We start from the raw sequence: 15718 nt of genomic DNA on the forward strand, positions 1-15718 counted from the left end.
TTTTACAAGCGCCATAGTATGCTCGGAGGGGTAGATAGTATAGTAATTTGGGAGGACGATGTTAGCGTGGTACCTAGTCTTGACAAAAACTCTGCTTCATGGTATATATAACTTAAGACTGATGTTTTTATATAATTGGTATAGTTTAATTTATGATTCCATTACGTTTAATTGTGTGATTGTATATTTAAAACTTAAATTTCTATAACAGTTTATAAAATTTTGTATTGCTATTAAATATATTTTTTAAAATAAAACAAAAGAAATTAATAAGGAAGTATGTCTTTTTTATTCGGACATGATGATTCATAAACTGGGATAAAGATTTATAATAGATTGTAGGGTAAATCTTATATTTAGGTATTTCATTTTCTTATAATTTTTATCAGCTGTATATAAGTTTCAATGGTTTAATTTATTGTAGTAATAGGTTATTGTTGGTGCTTCTGTTGAATAAATAACAAAATCAAGCATTATGGGTATATAGTTGTTTATAATTTCTTTGATACGATGGTACAAAATTATCTTATGACTTGAGGGGGGTGTTTGGTAGGCAATATTTCGGAGGAATATTTCAAAATTAAATTTTAAATAAATTTATAGTTACTCTCTTCTTAATTATTTGTTGATATTTTAATTTAAAATTGTCTCAATTATTTATAAAAATTTTAAATTCTTAATTAATTTAATTCATAATTAATAAAGATAAAATAATAAATTACTATATCAACTATCATTTTTTAATAATATATTATTTAAAAATTGAATAAATATTTAAAAATAAAAAAATTTATATTTAATTGATAATATATCAATCAAACGCAATATAAATTTAATTCGCAAAAATCAAAGCGTAAAGTTAACCAATTCATTGGCTGGGTGGATAGCAGTCGTTTGTATGGACAAGAATTAATGTACGGCTAATACTATTGGTTAATTTATTGAGCAAATTGTGTGGTCCAACTGGATATTCACTCTCTTATCCCTTTCGTTTTCCTCTTTTAGTATTTTATTTTTCACCCCATAGTAATTGTTATTTTTTAAATGTGCATTGGATAAATTTATATATATATATATATGTAATAATTAGTAAATTATAGGCTTAAGTCATTTGTAATCTCTTAAAGTTATCCGCATAATTTATTTAATACGTTAGCGTTGAAACAAAAAAATAAAAATGAAATTTTGAGAACCCATTAAACCTGAAAAGACAAATTTTATTTACAGATAACAAAATAAAAATATGAACAAATTCACACGTAGCAACGACTAATCCAAGTAAATATATAGAGAGAGAATATTTCCTTGACTTGACCCATATTTATGACAAAAATTTGACGAATATTAAATCATATCAATTATATAAAGTTAGCGTAACATGCACCATATTATTAAATGAATTAAAGGAATTATCCCCTTGACGTTTTGTGGAACACTTGATATTTTTTGGATTCTCCCTAGCTCATAATATAAATGAAATACAGCTCATGTTTTAGCTAAGATTTTTCAATTTTATTTTCCCTTTTAGAAAGTTCTCTCGAAGGAGATCCATTAAATTAGTCGAAAAAGTTAATTTTGAGAATTTAAAAATTAAAATTTTAAAATTAATTTTTTTTATTAAAATAAATATTTGAAGATAAATTTACAAAACGTTAATACTTAATTTGTTGTGCTAAAGCGTACAAGACAACAGAAATATATTGTCTGCTGCAGATGGAATCTTTATCACAAAATCAGCCCCTTTGTCCAAATCCCATCATTTTATTTTTTGTTGTGTTATTTTTCGATCTTTAAATAAATATTTATAGTCTACTAATAAAAGACATAAAATTAGAAAATAAACTTATAAAAGGCTAATCAATCTTCTTGCATCATATAACTTAAAATTAGAGACAAACGTAAGTGGTTTAAACTTTAAACTATAAAAATCAAGTTATTTTAAGTTCTAACATACATTAAAGGCTAAAAGTTATCTAAAATAAATTATTTTAGGATTGTCATTTCACTTTTGATGTGTGTGATTGAAATAATTAATTTCAAAATAAATTATTAAATAATTTTATTTTAAAATAATTTTCATTCTTAAATTAATTATTTCTTATCCTTCGTAGTATACGAGTGCGTAATCATTATCGTAGTGAAATGATTAAACACTCAAAACAGTAGAGGCACATGATGCATGAATAAACGCACAGATCAATATGGAAAAGAGCAAAATAGGAAGAATTTACTGTACAACACAGTAAAAAATAGTGAATGAGAAATTTTATTAATAATGTTCAAAATTTAATATATATTTTGACAATATTTGTTTCGATACGGTATTTAAGAAATAATGAAGACTTTGAAATGATTACCAAATTATCTTTCAAAAGAGTAAATTTACTTTTCTCTCTAGTTGTAATTAAGTGAGACCAATAAAGATAAAAAATGAATTGTATCTTTAAATACTTACCATATAAGAAAACGTTACATTTTTTTAAAAACTAATCAAAAAAAATGATTCCACATAAAATGAAATGAAGAAAATATATAAATATTTTTAACATATATATCTTATAAAGTTTTTTATATATATACTAGAATTTTTGATAAAGAGCGTCCAACTGGCCATCGTAAATCCGAAACAAGAAAGTAAAAAATTAGAACATAAAGGGTAATTGCCAATAGATTGGTGTGGGCTGGTTAATAATTAAATTTTCTTTTTGTGGACATATATTAAACTCTTTTACTCCATAAAAGTAAAAAGGGCACAAGTATTGTTGTGGTCTCTGTGGTCCATGAAATTATTATTATTTAAGCCAAAACTTTGGTAGTTGTAATGCTAAAAGGGGGTACTAATTTTTTTTTATTGTTTTTTTTTTCTTTTTGTCACTTTTCTACTTTTGACTAATTGTTTGGTCAAATGAAGTAAGAATATGAGGCATTTAAGCTTGTCTAAACATGGAACTGACTTGTATTTGTAGTGCCTTTCACTTTCTTAGCTTTATTTATCAAAAACTTGATAAATTGGATTCTTTCATTTTAGTGCAATTGAAGGATGGATTCAATTGATATTAAATCAAAGTATTGCATAGATAACTTTTTGATAATCAACGTGTCGTAAGTGGATTTCGATAGATTCATAACATTAATTACTAATAATCTTATTTAATGATAAACACATATGCTACCTACTTTATTAGACTTTTGGCGATTAAATATTCTATATTTATCGAATAAAATTGGAAGACGTCTATGCAATATAGCAACTTCATTACCTCATAGTGCTATAAGGTTTTCGTCTTCAGAACGTTACATTATTTTACGTTCTCATATATCCAACTTAAAGTCGGTCATGATATTGATTTTTGCATTCATTTGTGAAATTCTAATTAGATTAATTCTTCACCCCCCTCTCTATATATATTACCTTAGTGGGGCCTTATAAGTTCAAACTAGGAAACATATACTTTCACCTTAATTATTTGTTGTGATAAAGGCACTCAAATAGATATATGTGTTTACTTTTGGAAAATATATACAAGATTCATTTGATCAAGACACCAAAAGAAGTTAAAAGTAAAAAAAAATTTAAGTAAACCTTGTATGGCCTACCTAATTATGAATTGACAGTTAGGATAAGATAATTATTATTCCTACTAAATGCGTGTGTCTCTCTTTCTCTTTATAATTATGTGTCCAAACTCCAAATATATACCATGAAGTTTATTACATTAGATTAAAGCCTTGTTATATACTCTATGATTCAATATTTACATAAAATGCCCCTAGCTAACTTTTAGGAGATCCACAAGATCTAATTATTATTCCTTGTTATATCTTGTAACTACTACCCAATAGTTAATATACCAAATTAGGAATGTGCTTAGTGCTTAGAATCCTATTAATCAGATAACAAATTTTCAATTTTAAAAGATTAGCACCAAAACCCAAAAAATAAACAAAATCAGATTGTTATGTATTGTAATTAAAAATTATATTTAATAATTGATTAACAGTAGATTTATGTATTGTAATTTAGGACTGTAAAGACAATACTAATGTGATTTTTCTTTAACATAATATACATATGTATACATAATATATACACATTATGTATAATCGATTGTATATATAATTTACTTAGGTCATGTTTGGCAAACTAAACAATCGAGTGGTATATATTGTAACTATGCCATCTAGATTTAATAGATTGGATATGAATAGGGTGTTTGTGGAAGGCTTATTGCTATCATCGTAAAATTGTTATTTCACATAGTAGAATAAACGAGCGACGTTAAAATTCACAATTTATGCCTCTTAGGCTACTCCTTTATGTTTATATTCCTAACCAAATAAGATGCGAGTATTCATTCAGATAAATAACATGGTAAGATAAAAAAAAATCATAAAATTAGTTGCTTGGGAATTGAATTTTTTCGAAGGAAGTGAAAAACAAATGTGCTTCCCATGGAACATGATATTGAAACAAATTTAACATGTTAATAAATATTTTTAACACTAATTTATAGTGTTAGAAATTAAACCCTTTAACCATAGGTATTAAGGGCAATGTAATAAAAGTGCCCTTTTTTTAGTAGCTGCATAAAAAGGTCTTAGCTATTTTGAGCTCTTGCATCTTGATATACAAAGGTCTATAAGAATGAAAAACAATTTCCTAATAGTTATTTATGACTTATTTAGAATGATTCGATAGTTTTTACTTAAACATAAATATGATATATGTGTGAGTTCGAAGTTTAAAGGGTATAAAATGTTAATAAAAATTTCAAATTCAGTTAACTATCGAATACGAGTGGGTCTACAAAATAAACTAACAAATCTATTGGGAAGTAGAAATGTTTTAAAGGTCATGTTAGTGGTAAAAGGTTGTAGTCAACAAGAAGGGGTTGATTATAAAAATATTTGGAAAAAACTCAAAAATACTCCTCAACTTTGATTTACAGTTTAACTTTATTCTCGCCATTAATATAAAATTAATTTTACCTTTTCAGTTATATATATTTGAGGTATTACTTCTTAAATATGATGAAAATGAATACTGAATACATATTTTTATCTTGACAAGAAAAATAATTTTACATCATTAAACTTTAAGAGATACAATTATTCTTCAACCATTACACTTTCTTTTGACAATGGGAATTTTGTGAATTATAAATCTATCACTTCAACATAACTATTTTGTAATATAAATATTTATGTGTCAGTATATATATTATAAATAGGTGTTATAAAGAAAAAAATATATATACGACACCTTATGAGAAAGATGTTGAGTTAAAATTATACATGTGATTGATTTATATGGTAGAGGAGTACATAGATTAACAAAATTTTTTGTTGTTTATTATTTAAAAACGTAAATGTGGAGTAATTTGTTCAGTGCATAGCCATAAATAATGACTCATTTGGAGAATATTTGCTGCTATAAAATATAAAAATTAGCTATATTTGATAAATATTTCAAAATATAATTACATAATATTCGTTTAGGCCCAACCCCATAATCCAATCACCCGATGGTTTTCCATGACCGTTAATTTATGGAATTGCCGTAATTTTTTTTGGAAAAATTATATAAATTAATGGATTTTAAAAAATAATTATTGATTTTAGTAATTTTTTTATTTATTATCACTTATAGTAATATTATAATAAATTTGTAATATGTATTAAAAGTGAATTATGTATGCATTTTTTTTGTTTATTATCACTTATAGTAATATTATAATAAATTTGTAATATGTATTAAAAGCGAATTATGTATGCAATATATTTGAATTATAATTGTTTTTGAAATATATTATGTTTCTTTGATAAAAAATTTGTCATATTGTATGTATTATAATTGTATTAAAATATTTAATAAATGTATTATGCATCGTTAAAACTTGTACTATATATGAATAATAAATTGTTCTTTGCAATATGTATTAAACTTATATTATAATTGAATTAAAAGTGATTAAATAAAAAAAGATGTCATTGCTATGAATACTAAATATTTTTTAATTATAGTATGTTTACGTAAGTTTCCATTTTCTTTTTTCACGTTTTTTTATTCTGTTTCTGTTTTTGTTTTCACTGATCTCTCTCTCCTCTCTCAGTTTTTCTCTGTCTAGGGTTTTAACACAGAAGAGGACTTCAATCAAAATTCTCGAACGCTAAGCTAAGCTTGCTAGGTTTCATTTCAGATCTTCAAAATCAGTTTTAACTCACATCTACGGGACCTGCTATTTCGCTATTTGGTATGCATTTAATTGTTTTGTGCGTAAATTCTTTACTGTTTTAGTTTTATTTATGGGCATGTTCATTACTGTCACTTGAAAATGCTTGAAAGCTAGAAGGTGAATTTTGTTGGATTTTTAAGCTTACGAATTTGGGATTGAGATGCAGTTGATTGATATATTATTTGCTTTGTGGGAAGTTTGAATCTTCCTTGATAATATGAAGTGTCTTGCTTGCTTGCTACTGACGGCAGCTTTAGTGGAAGCTTTGGAGAAATAAAACGGGGAATAGATTGGTTCTCGAGTGAGTAAGTTGGTGTTTTGAGTGTGTGATATGTTTTTTGGAGTTGTTATTTTAAGGGGGCTGCAAGGTGTCCTTAGGGTGTTTGTAGTTAGAGATTAAGGTTAAACTTTTCCTTTCGATGTGATTTTGTGAAATATTAAAGCTGCCAACTTTGTGGACATTCACGTATTCTTTTGTCTTTATGTTACTGAAAGTGTGTAAGCAGTCTAGATAGTGGTAATAGGCTTTATAAATTGGAGGGAAGTATCCCTTTGAAGTCCAATTCCTCTAATTTGGAAGTGTAGTATCAATGCCGAGGTTAGCTTATTATCGTCTCTGTTTTTGCATTGAATTCTGCTTTCTTCTCTTTCCCTTTTTTCTTTTGCTTCAGTTCTGTATATGCTTGCAAGGTAAGAGAAATTTGTGTTTTTGTCTTTTCCACTGGAATTATATTTCTTGAGGCTTTGAATTGTTACAAAGTTGCATTTTGTGTTTGTAGGTGCTGCTGTGACTGTGGATAACTTAAGTTGGTGATCAGCACGTGGGAACTCTCAGAACCGGTGGGACCATGAACTCCAGATTTATTAATTCTATTGATAGCTAGCTGTTTGAGATGTATGATCAGGGTAACTACGCAACTCAGAGTGGTCAAAATGATAACATGCTTAGGCCTCAAATGCAACAGTGGTCTCCTGCCTCTGGCCCCCCTCCTCCTCCTCCTCCTCCACCTGCCGCTCAGGCCTCACGTCCACCTATATTTCCACATGGTCATCCACCAGGACCACCCCAAGTTGGTCAGCATGGCCCTCCTGCATATCAGCATGCCCATCCTGGTGTAGGTCACCCTTGTCCACCTTTTCCAGTTCCAACAAGTGGCAGTGATTCTACTCAATTTTATCCGCTACTCCCTCCTCCTCCTCCTCCTCCTCCTCCATCTGCACAAGTTCATGGAAGCACACCAATTCTGCAATCTCACCAAGTCCCTGTGCAGCATTCCCAGTGGAATTTCAGTATGCATCATGTTCCACCTTCAAAAGCCCCGACAGCTCCTAGAGTTCTTCCACCTCCTCCACCACTAAGTCAAATGCTTTATAGAGGTTCTATTCGTCAGCCATCACCAGACAATATGCAAGTTTTTCTTCATAATCTTCCTCGACCGTCACCACCACCACCACCACCTAATTTGCAGAACCATGGTTTTTTCACACCTTCCCAATTTGACCCCACCACACATTCGAGAAACCATGATTCTCATGTACAACCTGCAGTTTCTGGTCCTCGGCCACCTTTGCCACCTTCACCTCCTGGGGATCCGCCTCTTCCACCATCTTCACCACCTCTTATATCTACCACTGCAAATGCTAATAGTGCTAAAGATGAGGGGTCGTCTGTGCTCGATGGAGGGATTGCTTACAGCGAAGGTATACCAGTAAATAAGAATTTAGACTCGGATCTTCCATCTTCTCCTCATAAGCCTGTATCATTAGCATTTCCAGGAGAAGTCTCATCAGTTCAACTTATTAATTCAATAAACCCAGCTCCGTCTCATTCAGCTGTTGATTCTGATATGGAGATAGAAGGTTAGTGTAATATATCCTGTTTGTATGCATCAAGTGTTGATTTTCTTTTTCTTAGTGCTATTTTATGCTACTTGTATCCCAATATATTGGTGTAGTTTGTCCCAGTGTAAAAATCATGAGAACAATAACAAATGTGAATTGTTTAGTATTTGTTGAGGGAAATGTGGCCACATATTGTATTTGCCCTATTGAAATATAGAAATTGAATAGGTCCGTCCTAGATTTTTTGGGATACATAGAATGTATTAAAACTTCTAAGTGTATAGCATTTCAGGAGAGAACAAACTGACTAACTTTTTGGAGAAGTCAGCATTTTATGGCAAGGATTCTAGCGTATGTTTCCTTTGGAAAACATCACTGCTTCTAATTATTATTTGGACTCTTACTTTGGGTAAGGTTTTCTTCAGTCTTATTTTCTTTTGTGCTAGTCTAGATCCCTCAACTACAAGGACCTTTGCTCATATTTGAAAGACAGATAGTGGACACCAATCAATTGCAATGGGTCAAATGCAGGGAGAACCAATCAGTTGTTATTAGTTGTCTCCAATATCATCTCCCATGCCTAGTATAACGGTGTAAAAGTAAAACATGGAAGTTTAAGAGGACTCCTTACTAGAGCGCCACATGCAGCAGCAGGAGTCCTAACTGTGGTTCTGATGTGTATTTAGAAAAAGAAAGAGAAGTGAGTTTCTTGCTATTTCAGTTATAAAGAATGTGAGGTTATTGAACTACGTTTTTGGAGTTGTTGATTGCATTGTCAAGTAATTTTTCAAGCTCTATTTCACCCTTGCCACTTCAATATATGCTTGTTTCCTTTGCAACCTGGTCACTGAATCCTTTGCATTTCTTTATTACTTAGAAGTTTCATTTTAACCTGATTGACTAGTGTGAAAGTTGTATTGTACGGTTGGAACTCTGAAGCTATCTTGCTTCTCTGTTGGACTATCAGATGATATCACCCAGCTAGATGAAGATCTACAAATTCATCCTTTGGGGGCTGAGAAGCAGTTACAGGGTAGCTTAATTGAAGATATACTACATCAAAATTCGTCAGTCTGTGGACCTTCGAAGTCAGAGGAACAAAGGCGAGGTGAAAACTGCTTTTGCAAATAGAGGAATTAAACTGAAAATTCTGTGCTAGTGACTCATGTTAAAATAGCTCTAATGTCTATAGTTCAAAAATATGTTAGGAAACTAGCGCAAATGTGAATCAAACTTAAGCTGATATGAGATAAAGACACCCCTGAAACATTTAATTGTTTAGATAAATAAATTACGCTAGTAGCTTTATTTTTTTAATTTTGCCTTTGACGACATTTTGATTTGATAGCTGGTCCTAAGTCAAGTAAAGGGGTGAGGTTGCGTACGATTGATGCTAGCTTATAGATAGTTTAATCGTAATGAATTATCTTAACAATGTACTAAAATGAACCTAAATAGAGTGTAATGAATACATAGAATTCATATTCCAACCCATCTAACTTTGCTTGAGGATAGTTCTTGATAGATTCTTAGATTTTGTCAATTTTAATTAGAAGATCTTTTGACTTTCTCCAAAAATATGTTAGAGATTTTGACCTTGACGCAAAGTTGCCTCCTTTTTGTTTCTATCCTCTTACATTTTCAGTCTGTGCAGATTCTCCATATCGAGCGCCTCCAAGTTTATATCAACCCTTCTTGGATGATCATCTGCAGATATCAACTTCCCTGGAGAAAAAATTTAGCCATCCTAGAGGATCACCCATTAATAAGGAGGTTGATCTTGAAAATGTTCACAGTCAGCTCATGGAAGCTGCCAGCCCTTTTAGGCTAATTCAAGGCTATGCTTCGGACGACAGCTTAGACAATGATAATGAGAATTGTCTTGAAAATCTTGGCCGTTTAACAGTTCCTCCACCCAGTGAAGTTGTTGCTATAATTCCCAAGACTGATACTGAAAAATCACCAATATCTTCAGTTAAACCTTCAAATTCTGTTGCCAAAGATGACCCCAAATCTTTTGGTGCTTTAAAATTTGAGGATTCCATTGATCATAGTAATGGAAATAGATTATCCTTGAAGAGTGATACTGCGCCTGAAGGACTTTGTTTGAAAAATATTTTGGACGTTAATGATAATGACAATTTTGATATGCTTAGGGAAGATGCCAAGGACAAATCACCTACACGGAAGGTTGATGAGTTTGGTAGATTGGTTAGGGAGGGGGTCAGTGACAGTGATTCTGATGCTTCACGAAGGTATAAGCAGAGACATGGAAAAAGAGGAAGAAGCCGGAGAAGAAGCCGCTCTCCATATGATAGGAGGAGGAGGAAGAGTCCACGGAAGAGAAAGGACAGGTGGGATCGATCTCGGAGGTACTCACTTTAATTTGCCTTTTTCTATGTTTCTGGCCAGTATCTCTTCGGTTGATTTAATTTCTATTGTAGTTATGGATGATCTTAAAATTGTCAATGCTTAAACTTTGCAGCATCTCTCCAAAGAGATACAGAAGTAGAAGCAAGTCACCTTCTAGACCCGGGTCAACTTCTGGTGGTGACAAAATAAGAAGGGACAGAGGTTATCCTCAACAATGTTTTAGTTTTCTTCGAGGCAAGTGTTACCATGGAGCATCCTGTCGATATTTCCATGTTGAGCCTGATAAGAGTGATAGATCAAGATCTTACAGGAGCAAAGATCAGCACCAATATCTTCCACTTATTTCAAAGGATTCCGATATGCACAATTCAAAGGATTCTCTCACACATAAAAAAATAGTGACTACACTCAAGAAACCGGTCCATAATCATGGTGGATTCAAAAGCAAGGATATTCCTGATATGGAAATGAAAGATATGAAAGAGACTGAACCTTCTTCTGATCTCTATGGAAAAGAGAATCAAATGGGACCTGCTGACAGTCTAGTAATTATTGCTGAAGTGGAGAAGCTTCCTGGTGATGCTACTGGGGGCATGCCTTCCTCGGTTGGATGTATGGGGATTCATCAGTCTGAAGATCATGTCTCTGATCAGATGCTCCTAAATGCAGAGGAGAAACCTCAAGAGAAATGTGATTCGTCTGTTTTGGAGTTATCATCTGTCCAGACATCATTCATGGTCCCACCTGTCCAGCTTCATCAATATGTGTCTGCTAATGATTTGCACCCATCAGATACACTCCAGGAAGCACCCTTATCAGCTCCCTTTCCTTCATTTCCACAGGCTTCAAGTAGTGCTTTTGCTCAGCAGATGCCCAGAGATCACAACTTCCCCCCACCTTTGAATTCTGCATATATTGGAAGTTCTCCTGCATATCAAACTCCATTTCCTCATCAACCATCTCCATTCGCTGTACCTTTGAGTTCCTCTTGGAATTCTCTTCCACCACGTCCAGCACAGGCTCAGGCACCACTCACGCAATTTGTGAACGATTCCTCTGGGAATGCAGCTGGTGTACAACATAGTGTTCCTCGAGTACATTTTCAACCAAGTTTAGTAGTTCCAAGGAATGACTTCTACGCAAGCACATCACCTGATCTTCCTCAAGTCGGTGAACGTCATGCTTTTGTGCAGACTCAACCTATTTATTCTAGGGGATCACCGAATAGACCACCAGCTTTCCTCGGCGACTCTCTGGCTCTTGGTGAGCATCCTGGTCCATCTTCTAAGAGTTATCCTTACATGCAACAACCACATTCTGGTCCTCAGACAGCTAGTATTTCTCGACATCTTGTTGAGCCTGGAGTAAGTTCCTCTGTGTCAAGGTACACATCTGATTTATTAGACCAGAATCAAGCTCATCGCTTGCCTGATTTTGGTGGATCCAGATTTTCAAGTCATTTCAATCCTTATGCTACTACATTTGACCAGCCACTAACAATGAAATTCAGTTCGGACCCTTTAATACATGGAAGAGATATGCTCCCTAGTAGTAAATACAGTGCATTTAGTTTGAGTAATATGCCAATTGAAGGCCATCCTGCAGAAAGTCTTGGTTCACGAAATATTACCCCACCATCTGCGCATACTGCTGAAGGAATGTTCTTCCAGCCAGGTGGTAACCAGTATGATCCACTTTATGACAGCATAGAACCATCTACTAACTTACTTAAGAAGTCTGATCCTGGTCCTAAGCTTGAAGTAACTGATAACTTACTTAAGAAGTCTGATCCTGGTCCTAAGCTTGAAGTAACTGATGACTCAGGCGTTATGTTAAGGCTCAGTGGATCCAATGAACCACTGGATGTGGAAGTAACCAAGGGGCAGAAAGCAGATGGAGCTATTGCATTCACCATACCTGCAGAAAATGATGAATTTGACGAGACAGCTGAGGCAGAGGTGGGTGTTGTTGAGAACAGAAGTCCAAGTGATTCCAATGATGAGGAAGATGTTCCTACAGGAGAGGTAGAGATTGAACAGGTGAAGCCATCAGGGGAGAAAAATAAAAGCAAGGAATCCAGATCTATGAGGCTTTTCAAGATTTCAGTTGCTAATTTTGTGAAGGAGATGTTAAAACCATCATGGCGCCAAGGTAACATAAGCAAGGAGGTTTTTAAGACAATAGTCAAGAAAACTGTAGACAAGGTCTCTGGAGCTATGAAAAGCCACCAAATACCGAAGTCCAAGTCAAAAATTGACCATTACATTGACTCATCACAGAGGAAATTAACTAAATTAGTCATGGTACGACCTCTTCTTATCTATGTTGTTTCCCAAAACCCTTTATGTGATCTACTGGTGATTTTTTAAAATTGGTAGAACTACTGGAGATATTTTAGATTTTGCCACGGGTTTAATTAAGTTTACGTCTTGTAAGCATGTTTAGTTTGATTAAACTAGTCATGGTAACCTGCCCGATCCAACTTGCTTAACGGGTTGGGTTATGATCTGTTGATGGACTTGATGAATGGGTTAAATCCAAAATTACCCATCAAATGAGTGAGTCAAAACGGCTTAGCATAGTGTAACCTACGAGTCAAATAGGCTTTTTGTGGACACCGTGGAGCCATGCTTATCGCCCTAGGCTTACCATTCTTGCCTATTCAAAACATAGTCATATTTAGAGATTGGAATAATGTACATTTGGAAGAACTTAAGCTAATAACTTTTTAGAAAATGTGTATGCTTTTGCATTATTTTCAAGCAAGTGTAAAAAAAAAGATGGAATATTGGGTGTATTAGGTTATATCACTCATATTGACCCAACTTGATCCATCTCATTTAGACCCTATCAGATTTTGTGCGGGTTGGGTTATGAGCTGATTATTGGGTTGATCCACTTTGACCCAACCCATCCATTTGCCACCTACTAGTATGACCTTTTTGACGACAAGTTCTTCATTTAATTCTTATCGGAGGAGCTAAAAGTCACTTGACTATATGGAAAGGAAACAACATCTTTTTTGTTCTTTTCTTAAGAGGTTCTTATATATACTGTTACACGTCAATCGTCTTATGTGATCTACTGGTGGTGTTTAGGTTTTGCTTATTAGCATTGAATTAAGTTTATGCCTACTGAACATTTTGCCTGTCTATAATTAATGTGGATTATTGAGTTTACGCTAGAGTGGATCTTTCGAGAATATTATGCAATATCTGTAAGTAGGTGGGTGGTGGGGTTTGTTGTGAATGATTATTGGTAGTAAAGCATCCTAAAGTGAAACTGGTGGAAGACATTAGAACAAATGTAATCCTTATCTAATCACTCTGATCAACATTCTTCTCCAAAGCCACTCCACTGACCAACTAGTGGTTCTTTTGCTTCCTCCTTTGGGCACCTAGTGGTGGTAGCTTGTTTTTTCTCATTTTTATGACACCTAAAGTAGATTACTTGATATTTTCTGTAGCTTATATCAGAGTCTACCAGTGTTTCTGCATGATGACTCCTAAAATACTCTAATTAAGTCGGCGCCTGGACATAAAAAATGTGATATTTGAAAAAAAATAAATTAATTTGAAGTTAGGTTGAGAAAGTGTTTGAAAATTGAAGTTGTGTTTGGACATTCAACCTGAAAAGAAATTGAAATTTTGAGAGTGGAAGAGATTTTTCACTTGAAAAACAGGTCAAAACACACCATTTAAACACATCTTAAAATATATTTTTTTTCAAAAAATCAGTCCTATGTATAAGCAAATGCTGCTTTAAAAAAATGAAGAAAATTCTATAGACAAATGGCTCCTAACTTTGTCATGCTGGATTGAGTTAGAGATGAGGCAGCTAAACCCCTATGGTAAGTTGTATTCAAGATGTCTTGAGAGCAAAAATTGGATCTACAGATGATCAAACTAAATTGCATTAGACTTTTTTGTTTCTGGTGTAAGCAAATATACTGAGAGAACACTGACTCAATTATAGACATCCTAGGATCTTGTTAGAATTAGAGTCAGTTATGTCTTTTTGAGTTTGCTGTAAATATGGTTTCAGTGCAACTCATGTACTGACTTGTCAATAAACACAAATGTTACCTTCTAAAAAAAAAAAGTACGGAAAATGAACTGTCCATCTAGGGACTACATGATAACCCTTCATTCAAGGGGTTACCTCTGAATGGATTCTGAGGTCTCATTCTTAAAAATCAAATAAGCGGGTAAAACCCTAGGTGTGCAGCTTACTTCAGTTGTGGGTCTTGTTTGTTTTGAGACTTCTAATTTTTTTCATCTGACATCTCCAACACCATTCACCCCATGTGCTGAAGCTTACAATTCTCATAATCTAGAGACTTGGTCTGAAAGCCTTGGTTGTGTAGGATGCCCTGATTAGAAGACATTATGCAAATTTGATACCATGGAACTAACAGTTTTATTTTCCAGGGCTATGTTGATAAATATGTCAAGGCATAACTGTCTCGTTGGCTGCACCAGTTGGCAACATCAGTTATTTTCTGTGTATCGTCACTATAGATGCTACTGTGAATGCATTCAATGGCGTATGCTTTGAAATGAATGTGTTCCCGACAATCAGTGGTAGTTGCTTTGCTGCTTATATGGACAAAAGCTTAATATGCATGACTGCCCAAAAACATTGATGCCTGTAATTTTTCCTTGAATGAGAAACATGGTATTTCGGACAACTCTTTGGAGAGAATGGGGGGTGGAGTGTTATTACTGTACAACCAACATCTACAATCGAACACCAAAGTGTTGAGACCACAACAACATATCTAAAAGGGCAAAATGTATGTAATGTTTTGGTTTAGTATTGTTTCTTCTTAATAGATGTATTGTTGTTCAATGGGTGTTGTGTATATGCATATTAATGGCAAGCATGTTGTATTATTTCTGTGTTGATATTCTCATTTCAACTGCATAAGTGAAAAAAATTAGAAAACCATATACTGCAGATTCAAAACATTGTTCATGCTTCAAGTTCTCTTAGGTTGGTTATCATGAACCAACACTTGCACCTTTTGTTTTATACTGCAAAGAAAATCATCGGAAGCCATGGCTCCAATATAATTTCACTTTTTATTTTTATCTTGAAACTCTCTTGCTGATTAAAACTATGAAATCAAATATTTAGCGTTGATTTCAAATAATCTACCTAAGTTGCATGACATGATCTTCAAGCAACATGTTCTACTCTAAAGCGAATAAAACCTAAGGATTATATATGCAACTTTATTTATTTTAGGGAAAATTACGCGTATA

At 33.2% G+C, this 15718-nt stretch overlaps 1 protein-coding gene across 2 annotated transcripts; it reads left to right on the forward strand.

Moving 5' to 3' along the window:
- The first annotated feature begins 6025 nt into the window (after positions 1-6025).
- LOC101261830 (zinc finger CCCH domain-containing protein 55-like) lies at positions 6026-15346 on the forward strand. 2 transcript variants are annotated; one of them, XM_010324279.4, is made up of 6 exons: positions 6026-6254; positions 7016-8096; positions 9046-9186; positions 9733-10450; positions 10564-12754; positions 14882-15346. In XM_010324279.4, the coding sequence occupies exons 2-6, from the start codon at positions 7130-7132 to the stop codon at positions 14909-14911; spliced, it is 4047 nt and encodes a 1348-aa protein (XP_010322581.1). In that variant the 5' UTR covers positions 6026-6254; positions 7016-7129; the 3' UTR covers positions 14912-15346. The 2 variants fall into 2 exon arrangements, with proteins under 2 accessions (XP_010322581.1, XP_010322582.1); XM_010324280.4 differs by having other exon boundaries at positions 9733-10432.
- Positions 15347-15718: the final 372 nt, after the last annotated feature.

Source organism: Solanum lycopersicum, chromosome 6, assembly GCF_036512215.1.
Source record: "Solanum lycopersicum chromosome 6, SLM_r2.1".
In the NCBI taxonomy this organism is placed as follows: Eukaryota; Viridiplantae; Streptophyta; class Magnoliopsida; order Solanales; family Solanaceae; genus Solanum; species Solanum lycopersicum.

What these genes read in the sequence shown, in the direction of transcription:
- LOC101261830 (XM_010324279.4), top strand. Translation starts at nt 7,130, where the DNA reads ATGTATGATCAGGGTAACTACGCAACTCAGAGTGGTCAAAATGATAAC. An exon ending in TTCTGATATGGAGATAGAAG is followed by an intron (nt 8,097 to 9,045) that starts GTTAGTGTAATA and finishes TTGGACTATCAG; the next exon opens with ATGATATCACCCAGCTAGAT. An exon ending in AGGTGGGATCGATCTCGGAG is followed by an intron (nt 10,451 to 10,563) that starts GTACTCACTTTA and finishes TAAACTTTGCAG; the next exon opens with CATCTCTCCAAAGAGATACA.